The sequence below is a fragment of the Aulostomus chinensis genome, chromosome 8, assembly GCF_037954235.1.
Source record: "Aulostomus chinensis isolate RoL2024-O1b breed Wild chromosome 8, RoL_Achi_v1.0, whole genome shotgun sequence".
Lineage (NCBI taxonomy): Eukaryota > Metazoa > Chordata > Actinopteri > Syngnathiformes > Aulostomidae > Aulostomus > Aulostomus chinensis.
This window is the reverse complement of record NC_141327.1, coordinates 15,228,337-15,253,740: the sequence shown is the minus strand read 5'-3', so window position 1 is coordinate 15,253,740 and position 25,404 is coordinate 15,228,337. Positions and strand designations below refer to the sequence as shown.

General features: G+C 41.6%; 3 protein-coding genes and 1 long non-coding RNA gene across 11 annotated transcripts in view; all 4 read right to left on the bottom strand.

Annotated features, from left to right (window-relative positions):
• Positions 1 to 1,515: 1,515 nt before the first annotated feature.
• Positions 1,516 to 8,992, bottom strand: LOC147257337 (uncharacterized). Its single transcript, XR_015117473.1, has 3 exons — positions 8,733 to 8,992; positions 4,649 to 4,752; positions 1,516 to 2,746 (listed from the first exon to the last, which is right to left on the bottom strand). It is a non-coding gene; the product is annotated as an uncharacterized LOC147257337 (long non-coding RNA).
• Positions 8,993 to 12,573: 3,581 nt separating this feature from the next.
• LOC147257336 (forkhead box protein D1-like) lies at positions 12,574 to 15,220 on the bottom strand. Its single transcript, XM_086210175.1, has one exon. It carries the CDS (start codon positions 15,120 to 15,122, stop codon positions 14,286 to 14,288), a length of 837 nt encoding a protein of 278 aa, XP_086066301.1. The 5' UTR covers positions 15,123 to 15,220; the 3' UTR covers positions 12,574 to 14,285.
• Positions 15,221 to 17,246: 2,026 nt separating this feature from the next.
• On the bottom strand, positions 17,247 to 24,243 carry zglp1 (zinc finger GATA like protein 1). 8 transcript variants are annotated; one of them, XM_086211228.1, is made up of 7 exons: positions 24,068 to 24,243; positions 23,579 to 23,635; positions 22,354 to 22,441; positions 19,937 to 21,242; positions 19,704 to 19,810; positions 18,987 to 19,080; positions 17,247 to 18,040 (listed from the first exon to the last, which is right to left on the bottom strand). In XM_086211228.1, exons 3-7 carry the CDS (start codon positions 22,370 to 22,372, stop codon positions 17,908 to 17,910), a joined length of 1,659 nt encoding a protein of 552 aa, XP_086067354.1. In that variant the 5' UTR covers positions 22,373 to 22,441; positions 23,579 to 23,635; positions 24,068 to 24,243; the 3' UTR covers positions 17,247 to 17,907. The 8 variants fall into 8 exon arrangements, with proteins under 8 accessions (XP_086067354.1, XP_086067353.1, XP_086067358.1 ...); XM_086211227.1 differs by lacking the exon at positions 24,068 to 24,243 and adding an exon at positions 23,974 to 24,056; XM_086211232.1 differs by lacking the exon at positions 22,354 to 22,441.
• Positions 24,244 to 24,507: 264 nt separating this feature from the next.
• Positions 24,508 to 25,404, bottom strand: part of fdx2 (ferredoxin 2) — a 4,617-nt gene continuing 3,720 nt past the window's right edge. The window contains exon 5 of the mRNA XM_086210174.1: positions 24,508 to 25,404. This exon is cut by the window's right edge and continues 338 nt beyond it. The gene's annotated coding sequence lies outside the window, so the exon portion shown is untranslated.

Genomic DNA, 25,404 nt, shown 5'->3' with positions numbered 1-25,404 from the left:
AGGAAGGAGAGGGGGTTCCTTTATTGTCTCCTGTCTCAGATTAGACTCACTCAGCTGGGCGCTAGAACACGGCTGGCGAGCTAATCAAAAACATAATGGCCTCAATCAATAGTTTCCTTGATTGAACACATTCCACGCCAACAGCTGAACACGAGCCAGAGGAGAAGCGGCAGTGAAGGCAGCGTGCTTTCCTGAAATCACTGTCTGTGAATAATTATGGAGATATTTACAGATCTCATAAAAAGCGTTAGTTTGTGCTGCACTGAAGAGTTACATTTGAGCTTTTGCTTGTTTACGTCTGCAGAAGCTGGAGAAAAATGTTGGGTTTTTGCTGAAGGCATAAACAGATAAATGCAGCGGAAATATAAGTGGAGAAGCAAATCTTTGTATTTAATGGTTCTTTGGAAGATCTCCTGTCTCCTGGGAAGATATCACACTTTTGTGTGATTACTGTGTTTACGCCGAAGATTTAAAAAAAAACAAACAGAATTGGATTGAAGGCAGTGAGTAAATCAAAGACAGAAATCAAACTACAGTTGCTGTCTTATGATTCTATTGATACCTCCACCAACCACTTCAGTTGCAGTTTCCCAGACTAATATAAACTGTATGTAGCGCCAACTTTTATTAATAAAACAGTTTCTGTTTGACAAATTGAAATTCACCTTTATTTCCTCAAGGTGTTACTGAACATTGGCATTGAATTAACGGCTAGTAAAACGCTTTCCTTGAGTTTTATAGTGGCAGATTGAAGTTGACCTGCAAACTTCTGGATATAAAACATCCATCCATCCATCCTTCCATCCATCCATCCATCCATCCATCCATCCTTCCATCCATCCATCCATCCATCCATCCATCCATCCTTCCATCCATCCATCCTTCCATCCATCCATCCATCCATCCTTCCATCCATCCATCCATCCATCCATTCTTCCATCCATCCATCCATCCTCTACCTCTTATCCTGTTAAGGGTCGTGGGGGGGGGGGGGGTGGAGCCTATCCCAGCAGCCTTCAGGTGAGAGGCGGGGTTCACCCTGGACAGGTCACCAGTCCATCACAGGACCAACACATAGAGACAGACAACCATTCACACTCACAGTCACACCTACGGTCAATTTAGAGTATCAATCAGCCTCGTCCTCTCTTGATGTCTTTGGACTGTGGGAGGAAGCTGGAGTACCAGAGAGAACCCACACAGGAACAGGGAGAACATGGAGACTCACACAGGAAGATCCCGTCCCCGTCCCCGTCCCCGTCCCCGTCCCCGTCCCCGTCCCCATCCCCGTCCCGTCCCTGTCCCCGCCCCCGTGTGATATCTTCCCAGGGCTTGAACCCAGAACCTTCTTGCAGTGTGGTGCTAAGCTCTGCACCACCGTGCTGCCTATATAAAATTTCATTTCATGCAATTCGATAGTTTCATGAAAGTATATCACAATTAGTGAGTGAATTCCATAAACAGTGGCATCTTATTCATCATAGTAGCACATTTCTTAATAGCAGGATTGTTTAAATATTTTTATTCGATCTCATTTGTATTCTGTTACCATTGTGATATGTTGGTGCGATCACTGTACATTGAAAATGGAGTGTATACGAAAACGTCCAACAAAACCCATTTTGCACAGTGACCTTTGGCTGTCAAAATCTGATCAGTGACAGTGATTCAGTGACATTTGTGGCAAGTTTGAACAACTTCCTTCATAATGTTATTCGCAGATATCGCAAGAACGGGATGGACGGCGAACCTGAATTCTTCTGGATGTGTCTCTCGCTGTTGCAGAGGCATATTGACGTAAAATCATAGGAAATTAAATAAATGACATTCTTGTAACCCTTGAAGCTTCAAGGTAAAGCAAACACAGTTTAAACAAAGTTTAATAGGATCCTGTATATCAGTTGAAAAAACAGTTAGCCGAATAATTGTTCACTCATAATATTTTGCTAAAAATAAAATTCAAACTGGTACACCTTTTTCTTTGTCATCTCCTGGTTTCATTGTGTTTAGGTCTGGGAGGATTTTCAACATTTATTTCCTGATTTTCTGATGAAACTTTTGCAGATAATAATGAGTGTATTTGAACGTAGGAAGGGATGACGTCTAGGATCTAAACACATAAAAGATGGAACATATGACAAACAGAAGTAAAGTTTAAAAAGTGGTTGAGACCATTTTTTTTTTAATTGTCATGTTTAGCTTCCTCATTGCGGAAGGTCTGTAAAAACTGATGACGTTGTTGAGGAGCTGCACCCTCGCTGTGATGACGTGGTTGACTGTTGTTGAGTCACGTGACCCCGAGGCCTCGTCCTGACCTTTGACTCGCCACCTTTACGAGTGCGCTGTGACTTTTCGGCTAAGTCACTTCCACTTTTGGCAGCACAATTACAAATATTTCCATTTGAGGTGAGCGGTGACAATAGTGTTTATGTGTTTATGTGTGTGTTTGTTTCACTGTGTGTGTGTGTGTTCCAAATGTGGGTGTTTCTCACTTGTGCCGATGTGGACTGTTTGTGTGTGTGTGTGTGTGTGTGTGTGTGTGTGTGTGTGTGTGTGTGTGTGTGTGTGTGTGTGTGTGTGTGTGTGTGTGTGTGTGTGTTCGCTCAGGTCACGATGACAGTATGGAACAAGAGCATATTGTGTCATCCTCTCTCATATTTCTCATCATCAGCGCTGCTGTCGTCCAGATCCCACTGGTGTGTTCTCAGCGTGGCGGACGGCCTGGGTCCTGTTGTTCACCCCCGTCCTGTAATAATAGGAAACTCCACATCACTTTTCCACTTTCTCCCTCACTTTTCAGCACTAATTCAAAATATAGGAGTTCCTGTTTGGCGCTTTCTTGCTCTGGACGTGATTGTTTGCTTTGGATAAATGGTAGACGCTTGTGTGAGATGCTTTTGATGCTCATAATATTGGTGTTCTGTTACCGTGGAAGTGGGGAACCGTTTCTAATGAAGCTGATATTGTAGAAAAAGCCAAAGTACACAACTGTGCCTGCTCGTACAAAGTGCACTCAGAAAAATACATCCGTCAGCCTGACTGAGTCATTCATAAATACACGCGCTAACCTCTATTGTGTCATTATAATGGAGAATTAAAAAGAAAAAGAAAAAAGTATTTCCCAGGATATTTTCACACACATGGATGTTGGAGTCTTTAGGGAGAGTTCCAGGGTTCAGTTTTAACAGCACAAGGCACATTTTGATAAAATGGTTTTATTTCTTCTATCAATATGATCAATTAATGGAACTATAAATGGGCTGGTGTTTGATGGAAAAAATAGACAAGCAACCACACAGAAATCTGTAGTCTGGGATTACAATTGTGTGTGTTCCTGATTCATAATCTGTAAACTCTGACTTGTAATCTGTTTGCACATATTTGTTATTCATGCTCCAGATTTGCCAGGACCAGGAATTTATAAGATACATGAATAACACAGTAAATTGTAAAACATCCCGCAAAACACCATATCAAAATGAAGTCCACCATTAAATCTAGATAAATTGGACTTAAAAATATAATATATGATATAATAAAATATAAACTGAGCACATGAATGTGTAAACCGAGTGAACAGATTTACGTATCTCTTACGTTATGTTAAATGTTCCTCTAATGTTATAGAATAATCATGCATCGCGTACACGGTCATTTTTAATAAAAACCTATTGCTCTCTCCCACAGCCATGCCAGGCCTAAATTATACATTCAAAAGACTCTTTGCTACTGCGGTAAACTTTCCACTCCTCATTTCCTCTGAAATTATAACCTGCACTCTGTAAGAGCACCTGAACTTTTACAAAATGCTGAGGTTATAAACTCAGTGGTCAGAGTGGAAACTTTAATAAGGTTCAGAGATGTAAGTTCACTCCACTGCAGTCTGATCCGGTGGCCTGTCGGAGGAGAAGGATGAGTCACATAAACCAATATGGATCGATATCAAATTCCATTTTGGATTAAAGTGAGCTCTGTGGAAGATGGCTTTACCGAATTTATAGATGGGGATATATTTGATTATTCATTAAATGACAATCAGTGAATGGAAACACGTTTGAAAATAAAAGAAAATAGGGATTTTCACTGTGAAACTACAACATTAATCATCACCGAGAGGCCGTGGAGCAATGGTTGACGCCACACGATGTTTTATAGGTGTTTTCGCTATTTCACCACTAGATGGAGACAAACTTCAGTCAATGTGGACATTTTTAAACCCTCTGACTCCTGCAGATTTCTGTTTAGCACCAATAAAAACCGTGTAATTGTGTTCTTCAGAAGGAAAATTAGAGAGATACTGCTTTAAAACCTAAAAGTCATCAGTTTATGTGCTTTGTAAAAAAAAAAAAAGTGAGATCTTAGGTATCATGAAAAAGATGAATGTATTACTTGGGGAGACAATGAGGAAAAAGAAACACTGGGGATCCTTTTATATCTCCTCAGGCTGTTTGAAAAATGAAATGGCAAAATGTTACAAATCCAAATTTGCTTTCACTTTTTTGTTTCATCAGAAAACTAAAATAAATGAGGTATTCTAAACAAACATTTGAGTTGTGCTGCGCTTCTGTGTTATTTAAGTTGTCATTTTGCCCGGCGCGGTGGATGGTGGAATACACACTGGTGGAATACACACTGGTGGAATACACACTTGTACGCGCAGGCTTTCTCTCTGCTGGTGGGCCGCTGCTGCAGCGCTCAGTGTGTGGGTGGTCCGGGCCAGGTGGAGGAGAGAGAGATTAACACCAAGCCTGCCTGAAGGGAAAAGGAGGAGAGAAATAAAGAGACGGAGGAGAGATGGACATCTGTCCACCAGATGTGCGGTGTAAGACATACGGAGATAGTTTATGAAACAGAGAGGAGGGAATGAAAAGACTTGTGGACACACGGCTCGGTGACAAATAGATGCGTTGTGACTAAAATAACTTTCCTTCTTGCTTATTCACTCTCTCTGCACACACGCACATAACACACACACTTGTCCTCTTTCCACCTCTTCTTCCGTTCCTGGGGGGAACCTCTGCAGGGTGCTATTATACAGTATAAACCAGTGATGACCACTTGTCAAAACATGTCCACTTTGGGTGTTTCAAAAAAGTTCTAATAAGAGAAAATGAGGCAGGTTGGACCTCGAGAGGAACAAGATGCTTTAATGTAAACCCCACTTAATATATGAAGAGCTACACTTTCGTTTTCCATCTGCAAATAACAGCAAACCTGCAGAACATCAGGACTTTGACAAGTACAGTCATTCATTTGGTAGATTTTTCCAAAGCTTTCTGCTCGGAAATTAAACCAGATGGTGAGTTCGGTTTGAGCTTTATCAAAGAGACCATGAGAAGGTCACAACTTCAGAACCGTAAGGAAAGTAGGCACATTCAGACAACTGTAGTAATGAATAAGAATGAAAACATCTCTGTGCTGAATCGTTGTTCCCGTACACACACACACACACACGACAGTTGAGAGATGGTCGCACACACACCTGAACCATCTATTTACTCTAAACCTACTTTGATGATGGTTTTAATCTGTGGTTTCCTGGCCACACACACAGATTTGATCAGTGTCAACTCAATAAGAGACAAAACAAATATTATGTAGCCCATGTCGCCTGACAAGAAATTACAATATGCCAGATTTTGAAATGAACTAAAAGATAAAAAACCCTCACATGCCGAAGAAGCATGAAGCTAGTTGTGGTAATGTAGAAGTCACGCAGTGTCGTCTGTTCATGGTGTAGCGGTGGATTTGCTTGTCTAACAATTGCATTTATACTTTAAAAACCATAAAAGTGGAGTTCATCTTTGGAGATTTCATTGTGAAACCAAATGAACCTTTGTGTGCTACAAAGCTTATTTTCGATTATAAATCAAACCTAAATGTAAAAATCCAATGACCATGTTATAATTAAATTTGTTTCCTCTAAATTCCAGCTGAAAATTATTGCTGCCACCCAACACTGCCACTTCTTCAGCCTAAAGACGATGACTTGTCCCCTGTGACCTCGTGGAAATATCTTTTATTGTTCTTGTGTAGCCAAGTGGATAAATGTTCCTTTCTCCCTAACACACACGCACACACACACACACACACACACACACACACACACACACACACACACACACACACACACACACACTAAATACCTGAAAATAAAGTGTTGGGATTCTTCTAAAAGCTCAGTGATGTCACATGTTACCACCTGATACCGGTCTTGTGTGTGTGTGTGTGTGTGTGTGTGTGTGTGTGTGTGTGTGTGTGTGTGTGTGTGTGTGTGTGTGTGTGCGCGTGTGGATGTGGATGTGGATGTGTGTGTCGTATCTATGCCCTCTATATCTGGAGACCGGTGATTTTGAGGTGGAGTGCAAAGATTCTGCGAGTGACCTTTTGTTCTGCACTTCTTGTCTTTTTCCTCTTTTTTCATTTCACCTCGTGACTCATGACTGCAGCAGCTAACACAGACGTACACAGACTTCTACTGTCGCTCCCTCCTCTCCACCACAGTGACAAATAAGCAGCAGAAGTTGCATGTATAACTTTCTAGTACCTTCACACATGCACATACACAAGCAGCCTGCCGCTAACAGCCTGAGACAAAACAGACCCCCCTCACAACGTCATCTCTTTTCCATTCATCCTTCCTCACTCAAATATCAGGCAAAGTTGTTTTTCTGTTATTTGAAATTTGTTGCAAATCTGGCAACCATATGCTGGAGCAGTTTTTATTTCTTTCAGCTTTTTTGCACATGTGCATCTTCTTTGTTTCATTTGTTTTGAAGTGAATCCTGGAATTGTGTGGTCGCTGGAGGTGATCCTCTCAGCGAGGCCTTCTGCTGCGTCGACGTTCAAAGATGCTTCACTGAGCTCGCGCGGATGATTTTGGGCTTTCAGTAACCGTCAGATTGCACCGCTTTACTGTCATTGATCCCTCATTCTGACGTCTATCCTACATCAACCTCTAGTTACATCGCTACGAACTGAAAAGAACAGAAAACAAGTCGAAAGTCAAGTAGAGTTTGCAGAATCATCACACCTAATCAAAACAAACACTCTGTTCACTTCCTGAACATACAAAATATATTCATCGGTACTTTATGAGCTAAGATAACTGCTAGACCCCCACAGGCCTGGAAGCTGGCTCACGGTAAGTTACGGCTTTTCAGGGGTCAAACTCGGCAGGTGTTTAGCTGGGGAGATATGAAAGTGTCGTGCTGTGTTTGAAGTTGTTTGCACGAGCCGTTGTTGAGAAAAATGAACGACCGATAACCTCTGAGGGGCCAGGCCTGGACGTCCAGTCTTTAGTGCAGCTAAATTGAAGCCGCTGCTAAAAGAACTTTCTCTCAATCATCCAAGGCTAAAGAACTTATTCAATAAGATATGCAATGCAATTTATAGGCAACATTTATAATCAAAATCAGAATGATTTTAGTTTATTTTCAGTCGAAATATGATTCATAGTTCCCTTTTTCTTCTCTTTGTCTAAATACATGTGTGTGTAATCAAGTTACATCAAACCAATAACTCAACAATGCAGAGAGTGGGAGAACTGGGCTGAATTAGGCTTGACAGCTAATGTTTGCCTTGTGAATCATACACTTATTACTTGGAGTGGATTTTCTCTGGAGGACATTGTTATGGTTTTACATGTTTAGCGTAATTGTGAGGAAGGACAGCGATTTGTTAGGTACCTAGTTGGCTGAATATTTGTCCCGCTGAAGTCTGACGTTGACAAAAGAATCCGTATAAATCAAAAAACACTCAGAGAGTGAATCCCTCCGCCAAGAAGACTACGTAGATGCAGAATATTAAAGTAGTATCTTCAAAATCTGCTCATAAATTTACTTCCAAACTGCTAAAAATAGGTCCTCTGGATCGCAGATCTAAACCATGTTCCATATCGTCTCTGCTTTTCCTCAGTAAAATACATTTCCTCAATCCCTTTCATTAACATACGCTCGACTCTTAAGAGTTATTGACCATTACATTAAAAATAGGCCTTCTGGATCTAGAACAGGATTAAGCCGATTTCCAGAAACCAAAGTATTCTCTGCTTTTGACTGAGTCTTGTCCAGAACAAAAAGCCGCTGATATCCTGCCCATGACTTCTGCCAGTTTGACCCAGATGGCCTCCAAAAGTTCATCGCTGAATTTCATCAAAATCCATCCGTGGCTTGACCCACTCGCCTCGCTGCAACATGCTCTTCAGATGACTCCACCTCCTTCTTGAGGGGGTGCTCATGTCTTCATACTCCCCTCCAACACTGTCATAATCTACAGAGATAAAACCGTTCCACGTCAGATGGGCCGTTGGACTAATGGCTATCTAAGATGATCCGATTTAAACTACAAAGAAAAAGTGTCTTCATCAGAACTGGGAACACTGATGTTGTGCACACGCACGCAAATGAACAAACAGAAAGCAGCAGCACACTTTTGTAAACAAGTCAACAAGAAATTGACAAGCTCAGGTATGAGCAGAGGAAAGAGTGAGCGCCGGCGAAGGGGAGTGATTTTACGAGAGCCGAGTCAAGCAGGGTGGTCTTCAGCTGCATTCAGCTCAGATGGGAAGCTTGTCAACACACAGCACAACAAAACAAAACATTCTAGTTATCCCAACACTCCTCCTAACATCTCCCAGCTGCTGGAGACTCCTCCAGAGCTGGCAGATCCAGTGGAAGGTTAGAGGAGGAGAGAGGAGATCTCATTCTGCTAAAATAACAACACCGACTGACCTTTCCTCCGTCTCCATCTTCCTTCCCAGAGGCACAGGCGCTGTGTATTGGCTCGGACCAAAACCTAAATACCTCCCAGCTGTTTGTTGTTTTTGCTGATTCAGGTCTCTGATTTTTTGTTCTGCAAAAAGCCAGTTCAAACCAGCTAGATAAATTTAATCACAGCTGGCGATGTGTATTTATTTGAAAAAAGCCTAAAGTTTAGGTTTCTTTTATCCAAAAACAATGAAAGAATTATCAAGCTGGAGCCCATCCCTCCACCCTCCTTTCATATCCCTGGCTTGGGTCTCCAGCACCTGTCAGGTCCAGTTTTTATGAGCACTGAAGGCAGGAGTGGATACAGAGCGTGGTAGAGCGGTTTGGACGGAGGAGAAGCCGGGAAATGAGAGGAGGGGAGGGAAGGGGGATATTTGTGATATTTACGGGCTTCAGGGTGGCAGCTTACAGCACGAGGTTGTATGGTTCTACTGAAGCATTCAGGGAACTGACTTCCAACAGATTGGAAAAAATCATCCGGTCTGACAGTTTATGGAAGACTGAAACTACCGTATAAACTGTGTGTCTGTGAGTGTGTATATATACATATATACATATATATATATATATATATATACATATATACAGTATATATACGTACATACAAAACAACACAACACAATTTTGCTTTACAAAAAAATTGAAATAAAATGTAAAAGCAAATAATTACATGCAAAAGGAAATAATAAAATATACATGCAAGTAAACATTAAGCTGTAGAGTAAATAAAATACATATGGGAATACATTCAAATGAAAACAAATATCAATGCATGCCACATTTAAATAATAATCGATAACTAAATGTATCTCTAATTTATTTGCGTGTCTTTAATTGGATATTAATTTATTAATTTGTTGCAATTTTATTATGTATTTATGTGTCTGTCGTTCATTTGAGCAGTCTTGGTCCTCTATGCACGAATGTTACTGACAATTATTATTCACCAACTCAAGTTTTCCTTTATTAAGTAAAACTGATCAAAGCAGCAAAATATCCACACATTCTGTGTGAATTCATTACTGTTGTTTCCTGTGTGGAATAACAATTTTCTATCTTTTCAGATGTACAACGTTGGTATGACTATAGATGATGTCAGTTTGAAGAAATCAGTGTTTTTATACCCGAATCTTAACACTGTGGTCACTTTATTTGTACACCACGCAGTTGTAAAGTGGCTTTGTTGGCTGGTTTCTAACAGAGAGAACAGATATATTTGTGTTTGTCATCATGGCTGACTGCACAGGTTGTGTAACAGTGAGAATTTCTCTCAGGCTTCATGTGCGACACTGGAACTAATTAGGGCGAATACTCAGCTGCAGGTAGCGTATGATGAAGTTTACTGGCAGCTGTGAGAAGTTAACTGTCATAAATGCTGAAAAAGCTTGAAGTCGGGAACACGCGCTTGCATAAATGGTGGATTGCAACATCTCAAGCAAGAACTTAGCTATTGTTTGTTTGTTTATTTGTCTTCCCATGGAGCTATCTGTCTGAAATATCATCATCATGATCCTCTGTCGTAAGATTTATGGAATCTTAAATGAACACTGTGGGTTATTTTCATATTTTTGAAACATTATTAGAAGAAGATGATGGTATTTGAAGTTGGAGATGAGGAGCGAAGCCCTGAAACAAAAGGCAACCAACTGTATTTAGATGCTAGAAGGTCATTGTTGTGCTGATTTGGTCAAACTGGTGCAACTGTGAGCCCAGGATGCGACAGACACCTTTTCTGTAATTGTTTCTTCGTTCGACTGTGACATCCTCCGCCCTAAGTGCGGTCACTACCATCAACCTGACCTGGAGAAATTGAGAATGTACAGTATTAACATGCAGTTGCTAACAGTTAGCATTACGCTATCAGTAGATAAAGCTTAAACTGCTCTAAAAGCTGCTTAAGAGTAGCTGATCTGAGAAGTTTGAATCTATATCTTTTCTAGTTTTACTAAACTTGGTGATCTGATGTTGCTCTGTCTCACTCGCCATGAAAGTCAGTCTCTGTGCTGGACCCTGTCTCTGTATCACTTACGTCACAATGTCTTTCCTCCGCGTTGCAATTTGTGGTTCCGCTCTGTTGCATTTTTATATGTGATAATTAGGCAGCACCTTTTGGTTTATGGCAGCTGTACAGTCTCAGATACACAGATTAAAGCAACATTATGTAGAATTTACTGAGTGGTAGCGACCTCTGCTGACACCTAGTGGTGACCTATAACCTCAGGACCCGCCACCTGGCCAGACCAGGGAAAAACAACAAATCAGACTGAAGCAAACAAAGGCAGGTGGTAGAACGGAAGGCATGACGCAGGCAGGAACTTATCAGTTTTATGACAAATTAATGTGTTGGTTTTTTTTGTTTTGTTTTACAGCAAAAATGTTCAAAGTGTGCATTAATGTATCCTGTTTGTCTCTGTGAGGGTTCTTAGTTCATCCTGTTAAATTAAAAAAAAAAACAACAAAGTAATAGCTTCAGTGTGCTGTCTTTTCCGGTGAGTGTTTTCTGTCTTTAAATGCATCGCTTCAATTCACACTGATGATGCAACAACTACAGAGACGAATAGCAGAACCATTGCTAACCTCTGTGTTTGTTAAGTTAAATTAGCAAACTGAAATCTTCACTTGTATGCAGAGAAATCAAACTATCTGTGTTTTAATCTGTGTGTGTGTGTGTGTGTTTGTGTGTGTGTGTGTGTGTGTGTGTGTGCGCGCGCGCGCTATGTCATTCATAGGCTGAGTTACAGGACGATTTTTTTTATCACAGTAGGATGGTGCCTTGCATCTATACACGCAATTCATGTTTTAACTGTTCAGTGTTCTAAATCGAGATTTAATAGGACAGCCTTAGTTGGGTCTTCTTGGTATTTTTTCTTTATTTCTTATATAATCTGTGTTGTTTGTTGACTGAGGAGTTTCTGTATATTTAGGTTGTGAGTGGTAAAGTATGCAAACACCTTCATATAAAAACCACATGAACAAAAGTCTCTTATGTGTTGGATCTCAACTGAGGCTGAGCAGATTACATGTCTCTGGGTTTCTGCTTGTTTGGATGACAAACGCAGCTCGACAATTAGACCCTTGTGACAATCTTTTAATATTCTGTTTTTGCTGTGGTCGTAGTTAAAGTCTTGACGAAAATGATCGCCACACCTCTGAAAGAACGCTGGAAATATAGGCAGGATGTTCTGACTGTGGCTGTTTGGATAACAACGTCTCTGTGGAAATAAACTAAACCTCCTTTTGACATTTCCAAAATTTTGGGGGAGGTTTTTTTCACAAATGAATGATAAATAGATGGGAATCAGTTGCTAACCAATATCATGCTAAGTTGAAATTACGAGATAGAAAGAAAAAGTTGGACTTGCTCATAATTTGGATTTACTGTCAGCATTTTTAATCGTATTTGTTCTTTTTCTTTTGGCTTTGTTTTACTGTTGTAAATTGACCTCTGATAAGCCTCTTATTGTTCTTAATGTGGAGAAAGGACTGAGCTCTGACTTCCAGGTTTTGGGGACGAACTGGAGGGGTCCCCCTTCCCCCACACACACACACATACTCTCCGTCTTATTTCCCGTCACACGCTACAGTACATTCAGACAATCATACTCGTGGGCTTCGGCTCACACTTCACCGACTTTAATGGGTCACACTCCTCAGCAATATATGGAGATTGTTTTGCAAGGAAAGAAGATGACTGTGTGTGTGTGTGTGTGTGTGTGTGTGTGTGTGTGTGTGTGTGTGTGTGTGTGCTATAATTGAATAAAAACTCAAATGCGACTGAGCACGCCAGAAAAAGCAAACTGCTCCCCGAGGGCTTATTTAGGTGGAAGGCGGCCATTTATAGATGGCAAAAGACCTGCTTAGAGCCACATCACAGCAGGTTTCCTCTATACACTCCTCTCCTGGAGGTTAGAGAGGTGTTTAACAAGCCACTGAGTCCAGAGTCCAGCATTTTGTCTTAAAACTGACTTGTATTTAGTCAAATAAACACATAAAACTGCAACACAAACATCAGGGACTGCACTAAAGAAGCGTATACAGTGATGTCACCCTTTGGTTCATTCCCTTTTAAATCCTTGATTTTGGCGTTTTTGTCTGTTAAACTTGCTCTACTTTTGAAACAGCTTTGCCTTGATTCTCCTAAACACCCTACGCGCACACCCACCCACCCACACCCACACACACACACACACACACACACACACACACGAATACAAACTCTTGACATTAATAAATACCAGACGTTGTACTTTTAAGTCCATTTTCATCATCCATGGCTGAAGTTAACTCTTAACATGTTGTATAGAAAACCGCGGGTGAGCTCATGTTTTCAGAGTGAACAGACAGATGATCTCCTCTTGAAGACACTGGATCAATGCATGGCTCATTGGTAGATCCTTAATCAGAGATTTTCCAGTTAACTTTTACTTCTTTTACTCAAAGATTCAAATCCTTCATCCATCGCCACCCAAATACAGACACACTGCAGCGCTCATGATTTCACAACAAATAAAACCAACTGATTTAATAGCTGACAGCAAGATGTGCTGGAGGCGGGGGGGGGGGGGGCCTGCTCAGGTCTTTGTTGAATTCCCTAACATAGCTGCCACTTTCTGATTTATAATGGGCTGATAAAAGAAATATCTGCATTTGCATTTTCTGTTCTCATCCAGCCAGGTGCAGGTCTGTGCAAATCCATATGTAAACTGTGACTTAGATGTTGATTGTTCATGCCTCAAACTCTGGGGGGCCAAAACTCAAATTAATAGTGGGCAAACACATCATGTTGTTAAAAAACCTTTTTACTTGGCTGCTCTCTCTGACTTTCATTTGTTTTCTCACTTTACTTGTGACAAACTGTCATCAGTGTCACTCCGCCACCCGATGAAGAATTTTAGCTTCACAAAAAGAAAGGAGTGTAAACCATGATTTGCATCATTCTAAAACTGCTTTATGTCATATGATATTGGTAGCTATTTTATTCTCCACACAATGAGCCAAATTTGGTCCCCGGCCCCTACTTTGGTGGCCCTGCTCTAACAGTTATTGTTTCGCATAGTTACTTTTGTGACTTTTCTCAATTCTCCCCTCAAAAAATAAAATGCCCCCTCTGCACAAAATTATCCGTTCCTATTAAAATTATTATCTTGGGAATTTGAAATTGCTTTTGTTTTATGACTGTGGTGCAACAGCCCAAATCTTTCAATTATGTCGCCTTGAATCCGATTCCAAAATGTCAGAAAACACAGAAAAGTAATGAATGTGTAAAAATAGTTCATGTTAGTGCATTTTGAAAGGTGCTAAATGATAATAATTCCTGCAACTGGATTTAATTCAAACTGCACAGGCGATGTAGGCTAAGACATTTTTATTTCAATCATAAGAAAATATGTTATTAAAAAAAAAAAACAGTTCAAGCAATCGAATTGCTAAATGCGGTGGGCCATATTTTAAAAACGCACTTTTTTTTTTTAACAGTGTACCATTGGTTTATTTGAGGCTAAATTGAGAAGATTCGATTCAGATGATGCCAGTAAAGTTGGGCAGCGTGGACACCAGGTAGCTGGGGATCATCCCGTGGAGCGACACCGGGGAGATGAAGGGCGAGTTCAGAGCCAAAGACGGGACGCACGATGGCACATTCTTGGAGAGGAGCGAGGAGAGCGCAGGGAGGAGGCTGCTTACAGGTGGGCTGCCGGGGTCACTGTGGCAGCCTAAACGACCTCCTGTGACTGGATCGCGGTACAAATCGGCCCCCTGCTGCACACAAGCCACCCTGTGCTGTCCGAGGAGAGGAAAAACGGGCACCGGGCTGCGCTCCTGGGACCTAGACTCCTTCATCGCTCTCAGATGGAGATGCTGCCTCTTGAAGCGTTTCCGCCGCCGAAGAAAGCTTCCATTTTCAAACATATCAGCCGACATGGGATCCAAAGTCCAATAATTGCCCTTCCCGGGGTTCCCCGGCTCCCGGGGCATTTTGACAAAGCAGTCATTTAGAGACAAGTTGTGGCGGATGGAGTTCTGCCAGGCAGGGAACTTCTCCCGGTAGTAGACGAAGCGCTGGCTGATGAAGTCACAGATTTCACTGAGGGTGAGTCTCTTCCTCGGGCTCTGGAGGATGGCCATGGTGATGAGAGCGATGTACGAGTACGGGGGCTTCACACACGCGCTTCTCCTGTCTGGACCATCGCGGAGCCGGACGGAAAAGTCTCCCTCCTCGCGCCCGCCAGGAACCGAAGATGAAGCGCTTTGCTCCAAATCTCCACGGCCTCCGTTCACCACGGACAAATCGGTGCTCCTCTCATCTTCCTCCACGTCGACGTCCGTCTCCTCCATCAGTTTACTGTCCAAGGTCATGGTCCTCACACGGCCCCAGCAGGCTGCGTGGTAGCCCGCGTCTCCTCTTTCATTCACTAATAAGTGACTGCATCTTTGACTTGTTAGCTGCCTCCTCCTCCTGCAACGGTCTGTCCTCATCGGATCAGTAGCGCGCTCCCACACACACACACACACACACACACACACACACACACACACACACACACACACACACACCTCATACAGGAGTCAGATTACAACACTACTGCATGCATTTCAATAATATGTTGTTACTGAGGAGGTAAACATACATCATACACCTGCAGAAATATCTGACTACTTTCAAATAGGCAGGTCCATATTTATTTATTTATTTATTTATTGCCTTTTTTAACATTTTATATTCATGTTACATTTTGTTTAGGGGAGAATAGGGTCAGTTGAACCTGTGTCTGATATAGCCACGCCCTCTTGGTACTTAAATTACCTCAAATCATGGAAGGGTGGTAAGAAAACCAGAACTCAGTCCTGTATTTTAAATAAATAAAGATGTTTGGGACATTATTCCATGTTCATTTAAGTTAGGGGAGTGAAAGCTCTAGGTCAACATCACAAACTCAACATAGACCCTCTGTTGGAGAGAGTTTTATCAAAATGGAGGTTTTGGAGTAAAATGAGACCCTAATGTCAGGTAATTTGAACCACAAAAGCTGCTTATTCCTCACAGGCTTTATATGATTCGCTATATTGTACAGAAAAGCACATTTAGACATGTTCTTTCTGTAGTTAACACACAAAGCCTGCAGTTTCACATTCACTTTAAATAAAACTTGAACCGAACTTAAAACATATTCACTTTTAATTATTTATTTTAAAGAAAATAGTTTTTTGTTCCATAACAGCATTAATACAGCTAAAAATTGTCTTCAAACTGTTTATTTTTTTCAAAATGTGTGAATGATGGATGTTTACTCTGTCCTTTTAACCCTACACTGGGCCAAGTTGTAACATAAGTCTCCTCTTTTATTATTTTTAGCCAACTTGCTTAATTTCCATGGGTACACAACACTCTGATTATTTATATAATCACTATTATTTGACTCAAGTACATTCATTTTGTAGTTCAAATTCAAACGTAAACAGTGTGTCATCTTACCTCAGACTCTCCTACTTGTGTGATTTTCTGCGGGGGTAGTTTGAGTCTTACTCTGAGACACAGATACTACAGTTTAAGCGGCACCAAGGTGCTGTAAAAATACTCCAGTACAATAAAAATTACTGCGTTCAACCTTTTATCCAAGCGCGAGTAAAAGTGCAAAACCGTGAATTCAGAATATCCTTTCAACAGCTTGTTTCTGCGTCATGATAAAGCCACTTGGTGCATGGAGTTGTCACGTACATGCGAGTATGAAGTCATGACATGATGATACAATATGGTACAATCTTGATTCTTCATTATGGTTTTGTGTTAAAATGACCACAGCTGCAGGTGAGACTGTTTTGGATTCAGTTTCCTTCATGTGAAAATGAAATGAGCACATTAATTTTAGAGAGCGGTTTTGATCTTTTATGTTCTCAGCTCACGGGACGCTCGTTTCCTTTAGTGTTCCTCGTTGCTGGCACACGGAGAGAGAGTAAAGTCTTTCTCTCTGGCTGTTTCAAATAAGAGCAAGACGTCATAGTTTTTGAAATAATAGCTGCACTGTATCAATCCATGTGAGGCCACCCACTCGGGAGGGAGGCCTGAACGGCATTGTGGGAAGTCTCAAGCTGTTCCCTGAACCCTCTCAACGTAGTTTGATGTGAAATTTGTACCGTTATAAAACTGTTAAGCCTCTTGATAATCACTGGACCTCATTCATTCAGCGTTCTGATGCACAAATTATTTCTTAGACAATAGGACTTTTTTAACCCTTTATTTAGTCTGAGAAACAGAAGGCAAAGAACGGGGGCCCTTTGTGACTCCTTGTTCCTCGCGTCTGCTGTCTACTTCTCTAAGTTGAGGGTTAAAAAGTCCTGAGAACAAGCGTGTGTACGAACATGTCATGGATGAGGCAAATCGTCTTCTGGGTCATGATGTGATCTTGTTTTTCTGACGTACAAATAGGTAACTGTGCAGGTTCTTTAAATATTTAACTTGTACTCAAAAAATCAGGGAACAGATCAGCGTTTCATATTGAATTTAATACTTCTGAAATTATTTCTTTTTAAATTCTCACAAACAGTCATGCTATAGAAATCAGTACACCTCTTTAACCAACAACAGTGTAATACTGCACAACAAACCAAAGAAACACCACACACCCAAACAAATCACGAATAAACAAAAATTTAAAAAATAAACCTCATTCAACGGGTGCAACTACACGCATGTCTTCTGCACATAGACAGTCTCGCTGTCAAGGTCGAGTGTAAACTGTTTTGCAGTTAATAAAAGTGAACAGTGCTGAGCTCAGGTTGCAGGTTCAGGTCCAGAAATAATTTATATTGCAGCTGTCTGGCTTTGCAGACCGTTTTACACAAGCGACACCGACGCTGTTTAGATGAAAACAGTCAACAATTATCGCTCACGTTTCCTCTCAGTATGTCTACAGTAGACATGCAGTGTTTCATTTTCCAAAGTATTATCAGATTGGCTACAATCTCTGAGCATCATCAGTTTGGGGAACCAGTAGGGAGTGGTGCCACTTTACCAGTCACTCTAATTTAAATAGTCGGGTAAAGTTAATATGTAGAAGAAAAGGGCTGACAATCCCAGAACAACAACATTTGTGTGCAAATGCAGAGCTGCAGGTGGAAATAAAAACCTTTACTCTCTGTCCGTCTAGGTGGTGTGTTTCCGCTGAGCAGAATTCAGCCGGACAAAGTTCCCACACTTGAGGCAGCGTGAGTTGGAGTTGCCCTCTTTCCTTGGAATATGCCAACAGTGGATGCAGCGCACTCTGTACTTCTTATACCTTAAAGAGTCATCACAAACACAATTATGAACATGGTGGTGATTCAGCTTCTCTTCTCAATACTTACACACAATAAATGTGTCAAACCAATCCTAAACTATCATTCGTTCAAGCATTTGTCAACATGGTGAAATGCAATATTAAACAGATTTATTATGGTTTTCTTATACTGAAGGCAAACAGGGGGGAAAAGCAGTGTTGCGTTAGTACCCCTGGTTGAATATTCCTCATAATACACGATGGTCAGTATAGACTCACTGATACATTCTGCTGGAGTTCAATTCAGGCTCCGGAACCTGATGAGCTCTGCAGAAGATGAAGTGATGTTTCACTTCTGTATTTCTGCTGAATAAGGCTGCCAATCGAATGTATTGATATTATATTCAATGTATTTTCCTCTTGCACTGCCACCTGCTGGTCATTTTGTTTCACTATTTATGTTTCTCAGAACCAGGCTACACTATTTTTCATTCAGGAAATTTTAGTGCCTGACACATTTTTTTGAAATGTGGGTCTTTACTTAACATTAAGTTAAAAAGGTCAGTCCCTGGCTGTACCAGCTCAGAGCCACTGGGGATCATGGACCACAGTTGCAATATATTTTACAGTTGCCATCACTTTTGTTCCTTATTGTTGCAGAAATTGTAATTTTTTTTCCCGGTGGTCTGATCCTTTTATCTTATTATATTATTATTGTTAATAGGTATGTTGGCTGTTAAGATTATGATCGGGATCAACTGGATATGTTAATGTCCTGTGTAAAAAGTGAAAGCAAATCTTGTATGTATAATGTAATGTAATGTATAAAACAAGGTTCGAGTGAATGAAAATGTAAAGAATGTCTGCTTCAAAACTAAGACAACATTCCCACTGAATTGTTGCTCCATATCCAGTGGATCCCGTTCATAATCTTAACAGCCAACAACAGCAGCGTTGATTAAGCCACCTTATTCCACATGCATTACAGAGAGGGGTCCCATCCTCTGCATCCCTCCACATAGGAGTCTTCCTGGTGCAGCACGACGCACAAACTTTCTCTCCTGGTGAGAGAGAAAAGAAACTTGCTGAAGATGAAAAGCAGTCTGCGTCAGAATGAAGGAGGTGCTTTGTATCAAATACTGTTTTGATGAGTGAGTGAGGGTGAGTTGAACGAGACACTTTTTTAATCCCATAAAAAGGAGACATGATTGCGAATAAACTGTTAAATGTTTGCATTTTGAGACGTACTATGAAGCAGAGAGGATCTCAGTTGCTTTTTGGGGACCCAGGATTAATGAAAAGATGACATCATCGTAAGTAGCAGCTGCAAAGCTTTAATTCATGTTTAGTCTCCAGCTATTACATGATATTAAAGTGTTTAAAACTCATTCTGGTCTTTGGATGTTTGCCAGCAGGTAACCTTCATGTTCATTACACTTGCACAAAGCTAAGTAGTTACTATTATAATGTAGTGGCGCCCTCTAGTGGAATAGAGGGGCATTTTACAAATAAATGTGAGAGAACTAGTGATTCAACCTCAAAATAGTTAGTCTTTTTTTCTCCTCACAGGAAAAGATATTAAAATGTTCCACACTGAAGTCAGAATAAACTTTAAAAATCGGAATGTCAACATAAACTGACAAACTTGATTCAGTGGACAGTGCAGTTGTCAGCTGCTACCCACTTGAATCTGGGAGCTTGATTGTCAGGTCACTCTCCTCTTCCGAGCTGCTCGTTTTGAGGGATTTCTGAGTCGTCCTCGGTTTCCTCCCACTCTTGCTGGGCTTCTTGCTGAGGTGGGAGCAACAAAGAACAATTTAGCTGAACTGAATTGTTAAATGATCGTGCAATAATTTCATGAGAAAGATGAGTAGAATATTGCCTATCAGACTTAACTCACACATCTGGACCAATCACCTGTACTTAGAAGTTATAAGGAGCCGACACTGATCCCTACTGTCGTCCAACTCTGTGTCCATCCTGAACGTCACTCCTTGGAAGTCTGGGTCTTTGATGTCAGCGCTCCGGCTGGGATTTGGTTGTTTTCTGGGAGTTTTGGTTCTCCATATGGACTTGGAGGAGCAAATAACTGTGGATACTCCTTCTTCATTCTGCATGGGTCTGAGTTCATCATCTATGGATGTGGAAGGTGAGGGGTTTGCTTCCCCATCATTGTCTGAGGCTTTCAAAAGCGCTTCCTGTGTAGGATCACGTATATATTCTGTTTTAGATGATGTGATTCTGCCGTCTTGTTGAGCAAGGCTCGAGGGTGGCAGCTGGGTGTCACATGGAGGCTCTGCAGTAAAAGCAAGGTTTGCATTGTGGTCTAGCATCAGTGCTGGCTTGGATAGAGCCACAAATGCATCTTCACTTGGTTTAAATGCAAGCTGAGTAGTAAAAGATGCATCAGGAATGTGTGTCAGTGATGAAGCATGTTCAGAAAAGTGGAGATGCAAAATCTCCTCTTCAGTAGAGGAACAATCCCTCTTATACTCCTGGACCTCCTCCAGCTGTCTGTCAGCCAAGAACTTGACTTCCTGTCCGTCTCTCAGAGAAGATGCTGAGGCATTTTCCTCCACCTGCTCTTGTCTAACAGCTTTTCCAGTCGTCTGTGGTTGAACATGACAGCGTTTGTGCAAACAGCTGCCTCCTCCGCCGTAGCCCTGTCTTATGTTCTCCTCGCAGATGGTGATTTCATGTCCCTCACAGATAAGAGGAGATGGTCTCAACAAGCACCCAACACTAACACAGTCACCACCAGCGTCAGGAGCACCTGCTCCTGCAGCTGTTGAGTGGTCTACTTTGATGGTAGGTGACACTGATCTTGCAGCTGGTTCTCCATCTCCTTGATGCATGAGCCTCTCACACTGCAGGTTGATGAGACTCAGCACTCTGAAGGGGCTGCTGCATCCAGGGTGTGATGCAACTGAAGCTGCCACCTTGTCATAGAGACTTCTGTCTCTCCTATCTTGATCGAGAGGAAACGTACAAGATGGACTGGGATCCACCTTCTTCCTCTCCACTGTGAAAGGGTCTTGCCTGGATGTTTCATTAAGCCAAGCAGACAGCGAATTTGCATCCAGAATGCTGTTGTGAAGGGGGGGAGCTAATTTTGAAACTTCCTGGAAGAGGTAGAAAAGAGATTTGGAAGTATCTGCTTCCTCTGTGCTCTGGTTTTCCTGCATGATGGCAGCATGCGTCTCTGGACCTGAACTCATCTTGTCTGCATTGTGAATAAAAATAAACAGCTTTTAGATAAGAAAGATAAGATAGAAGATAAAAAGTTGTGCTTGTGGTCTGGATTCCCTAGAAGACACTGAGAGATTATCAATAAAGGGAGTAAAACATTACGATTGCCGTCACTTAATGTTTCAACAATTGCAGTGTTTACCAGGTTTTTTTGGTTTTGTTTTTCAAACTGTCCTGCAGTAACAGTCGTGATATCAGGCTCATAAAAACATGAATTTCAGAGGTTGGTCACAGGGGTTATGATGCCCAACATTGCAGGACCAAAAGATTCTACATGAAAATGCAACAAACAAACAAAGTTGAGATGTCATGAATGATGAAGCAGAGTGTGTTAATATATCCATCCATTTTCTACTGCTTATCCTATTTAGGGTCGGGGGGGGTTGCTGAAGCCTATCCCAGCAGCCTTCAGGCGAGAGGTGGGGTTCACCCTGGACAGGTCACCAGTCCATCACAGGACCAACATATAGAGACAGACAACCATTCACACTCACACCTACAGTCAATTTAGAGTATCAATCAGCCTCGTCCTCTCTTTATGTCTTTGGACTTGATATATATTCTTTAAAAATAATAACTACAGAAGAGAGAAGAGAATCTGAAATTCAACTCTGTGCACAAGGAAATGCATCATTGACTGCGAACAGTGTGATGATGTGGTCTGATGTGTCAGCTGCTACAGAGACAACAGAGTGACTGGCTGGGGGCAGGTTATTCCAAGTGTACTGGAATTAGCAGATACATGGGAAGTGTGATGGTCCGCATGTTCTCCCTGTTCCTGTGTGGGTTCTCTCTGGTACTCCAGCTTCCTCCCACAGTCCAAAGACATCAAGAGGGGACGAGGCTGGGCACTTCTGTCCAGGGTGAACCCCGCCTCTCACCCGAAGGCTGCTGGGATAGGCTCCAGCCCCCCCGCGACCCTTAACAGGATAAGCAGCAGAAAACGGATGGATGATGTCACAAAATCGCTCTGACTTTGGTGTCAGAGTTCGGTTCTTACTTCTGTACGTTAGTTTAACGTTCTTAGATTTGTACATGTGCTCATATTTTCCTCTTCCTAAGATCAGGATTTACTTCCTACTTACCCTTGGATAAATTAAACATCTTCAACAACCCCCAGCCTCTTGGTAGAGCACTGGCGTTAACATCCCCTCAAATGTGTTTCTCCAAGATCTGATGATAAAAAGATCCACTGCGTGAAAACTTAGTTGTTTGTTGTTGCAATTAGCAGGAAAAAATGTATGGATTGTACAAGCACCATCCTACGCTCACAACTGGCAATGAACACCTCAAAAGATTACAGGCCATGTTCACTGAACCCTAAGCAGATTTTCCCTTCATTCACGTGAGTTTGGACGCTCAATCATTTGTGTTTATTCACCCCTCAAAAACGAAACTCCAGAAAATTTCTCTTCAGAAAGGGAGAGGAAGGTTGTTCTACAACGTTGTCGTCAGTTAGGTTTGAAGTACCGATCTTGACTGATTGTCTGAATCTCGGTCCTCAACAGATGGTAGGAGAACTCCACATCACTTGGGTTCTCATGTTTTTGTTCCAAATGGTACGTCTCATTCTTCTGGGTGAGTAGTGACACGTGGAAGCAGGCAGAGATACAGCCTGACTCAGACCTGACCTCTGCAGCGAGGATGTTGAAGAGGCCCACAGGATCAGGATGAACAGCCTCTGTGTAGGTTGTCATGGTGCTGCGTTAACAGCAGAGTAGATAACAATGGTCGCGTTCTTCGGAGGCATCAGCTCTACCGCGATACTTCCCTGTTTCACAGTGTTGTAGGTCTCACCAATGAACCGACTCCCATGCAGCAGTATGCAGTAGATGGAGACGGCATCAGCACTCCAGGGATCAGGGTCAGACTGCTGCCGATCTGGTTCAACACCTCCTCAATGGACCACAGCTCCTTTGTCTTTTTCTGGTCATCAAGAGCTGCTTCGTCAGTCTTTGTGAATGACCTGGCTGAGAATGCAGTCTTCCCCCATGTCTCAGAATATGATGCGTTATATTATACGAAAGCGCATCTCAGAATGCCAGTGTGGAGAGGGGCTGCAGTACATGTAGAACTGTTAAATTTGAAATATTCTCATTGGATTGGATTTTCCCTTTTAACTTCCTCCTAACATCTTGTGGTTGTGATGTTACTCATTATTTTCAGAAATGACACATTATTAGCTTATATTGATAAATACAAATCATCTTTTTTATTTCTACCTTAAAAATTAAATAAAGCTCAAACTACCACTTCCTTCAAAATATCTGGACTTCCCATACTGAAATGTATTTTGAGTATTTAACTCACCGTAACAATTGCAGTGAAGCTTCTGGGTCCTCTGGTGTGTTTTAAAAGGTTTAAACTCTGCAACAAAGTTTTAAAATGTCGACAAATTCGCGGTTGTTCGAGGGTCGCGAGGGCATTTGGCACTGCAGTGACGCTCGAGCCCGACACTTCAAAAAGATACCGACTAAAATGTAGAAATTCGAATTGCAAATTTAATCGATGTTGATTTTCTCCTGTCGATTTTTTAAAGTTGTCGACAGACTGCACTGATATTATTAACATATAACAGTGATTATCTGAGCGCAGTTAATTATTGATTAACATCGAGTATGAACAATATGGTATTGTGTAAACAGGATCATGACGGTTCATCTGAGAATCTCCCCATTAATGTGATCCATCGGTCCTGTTCCTACCTGTCATGGCAACTCTCTGCCATTTGGATCTGATTTGAGTTCAGAATCAAATCAAACCTGCACGTTTCATGTGATCGCTTCCCTTGCTGCTCACCTTACATCGTCAAATCGATGATCATCGGGATCTTTTATTCCCTGGACCGTTTCGTTGTCGCTAGAGCTGAATGTGTGTTTTGGATCAGGAAGAGGTAACGCGGGTGTTTTAGGTTTGCTAGATTAGGCCTGCTAGGCCATAAAAGGGTCCCTCCTCCCAGGTCCAGTCCGCCTCGGTGGCTGCTGCACCAGAGAGCCGAATTCAGGGTTAACTCTAATATATCTATATATATATATATATATATATATATATATATATATGAAACTATAATTGAATGCAAATTGTACAGACTGGCTAATCACAAGATGCATGTTGTTAAAACAGCATTTTAGTTGTATTTGAGCCACTGAATGATACCTGTTGCAAGTAACAAGCAAAATGGTCTGAAAACAAATTTAAAATGCATTTTATTGCACAACTTTAAATATTTTTAATGTCAAATACATGACATAGATAATTGTTACATTTGTGCATAAATTGGAAACATACAGTAGACTCAAGTAGCTGAAGGGTGGATGTGGTGAACTCATTCAAAAACACACCTGAACTGGATCTGATCATCAAGCCCTGATCAGCCGGGTTGACAGCGAAAGAGAAGGATAAACAGGGGATAATGTTTAATTACAGCCCTGTTCAATTTAGTGTCCCAGCTGTTCCAGTGAGGCGACATGCACATCACCACAGCCCTGGTGCACCTTAATGGAACAGGACCATAATCAATGTCCTCATTTCCACCTGTTAAAGGCTGCGGCTGCACAAAGGAGCCTGTCGACGTCTCCAGAGCGTCACAGTAAACGGCCTTCATGTGATGATTGAAGCAAAAATCAAGCTTTTCTCCTGATTACTTTTAGGTGTGATCTCTTGCTTAAAAACAGGAGGCATTTTGAAATGCTTGTGCGTGAATAAAAGGTAAGATTTATTAGGAGCCCAACTATTGAGTTGGTTCATAAATGAGTCACCACAAACCCTTACATGTAAATGCTATGCATACAACGACTGACAAGTGAATCAAGGTGATAATGATGGACTGGCGACAATGACTCAGCATCTTAGGAAACTTGTGCGTATATGAGCTGTAACAAGGAATGTTCCATTCAAAGACTGAGAGGTGGACTTTGTTAAATCTGCAATCTAAAACACAAATATGAAATGTCCTCGGGTGTTTTAACAAAGAGCAGCTTGAGAGATTGAATGGCGTCTTAACGCTGGCCTGAGACCACTCCACATAAATAAATACACTGTCAATTGAGCGTCACATGTTTCTTTTGTTGGACGTAACCATTGATTTGGCCTTCAGTGAGATTCCTATGGTGTCTGCCTGTTCTCATCTGCAGACC

Coding starts and splice junctions, on each gene's coding strand:
- LOC147257336 (XM_086210175.1), bottom strand. CDS start 15,122: ATGACCTTGGACAGTAAACTGATGGAGGAGACGGACGTCGACGTGGAG.
- zglp1 (XM_086211225.1), bottom strand. Junction 21,243..23,578: donor GCTTCACTGCAATTGTTACG/GTGAGTTAAATA, acceptor TTCACAATGCAG/ACAAGATGAGTTCAGGTCCA. Junction 19,081..19,703: donor AATCAAGCTCCCAGATTCAA/GTGGGTAGCAGC, acceptor CTCTCTCACCAG/GAGAGAAAGTTTGTGCGTCG.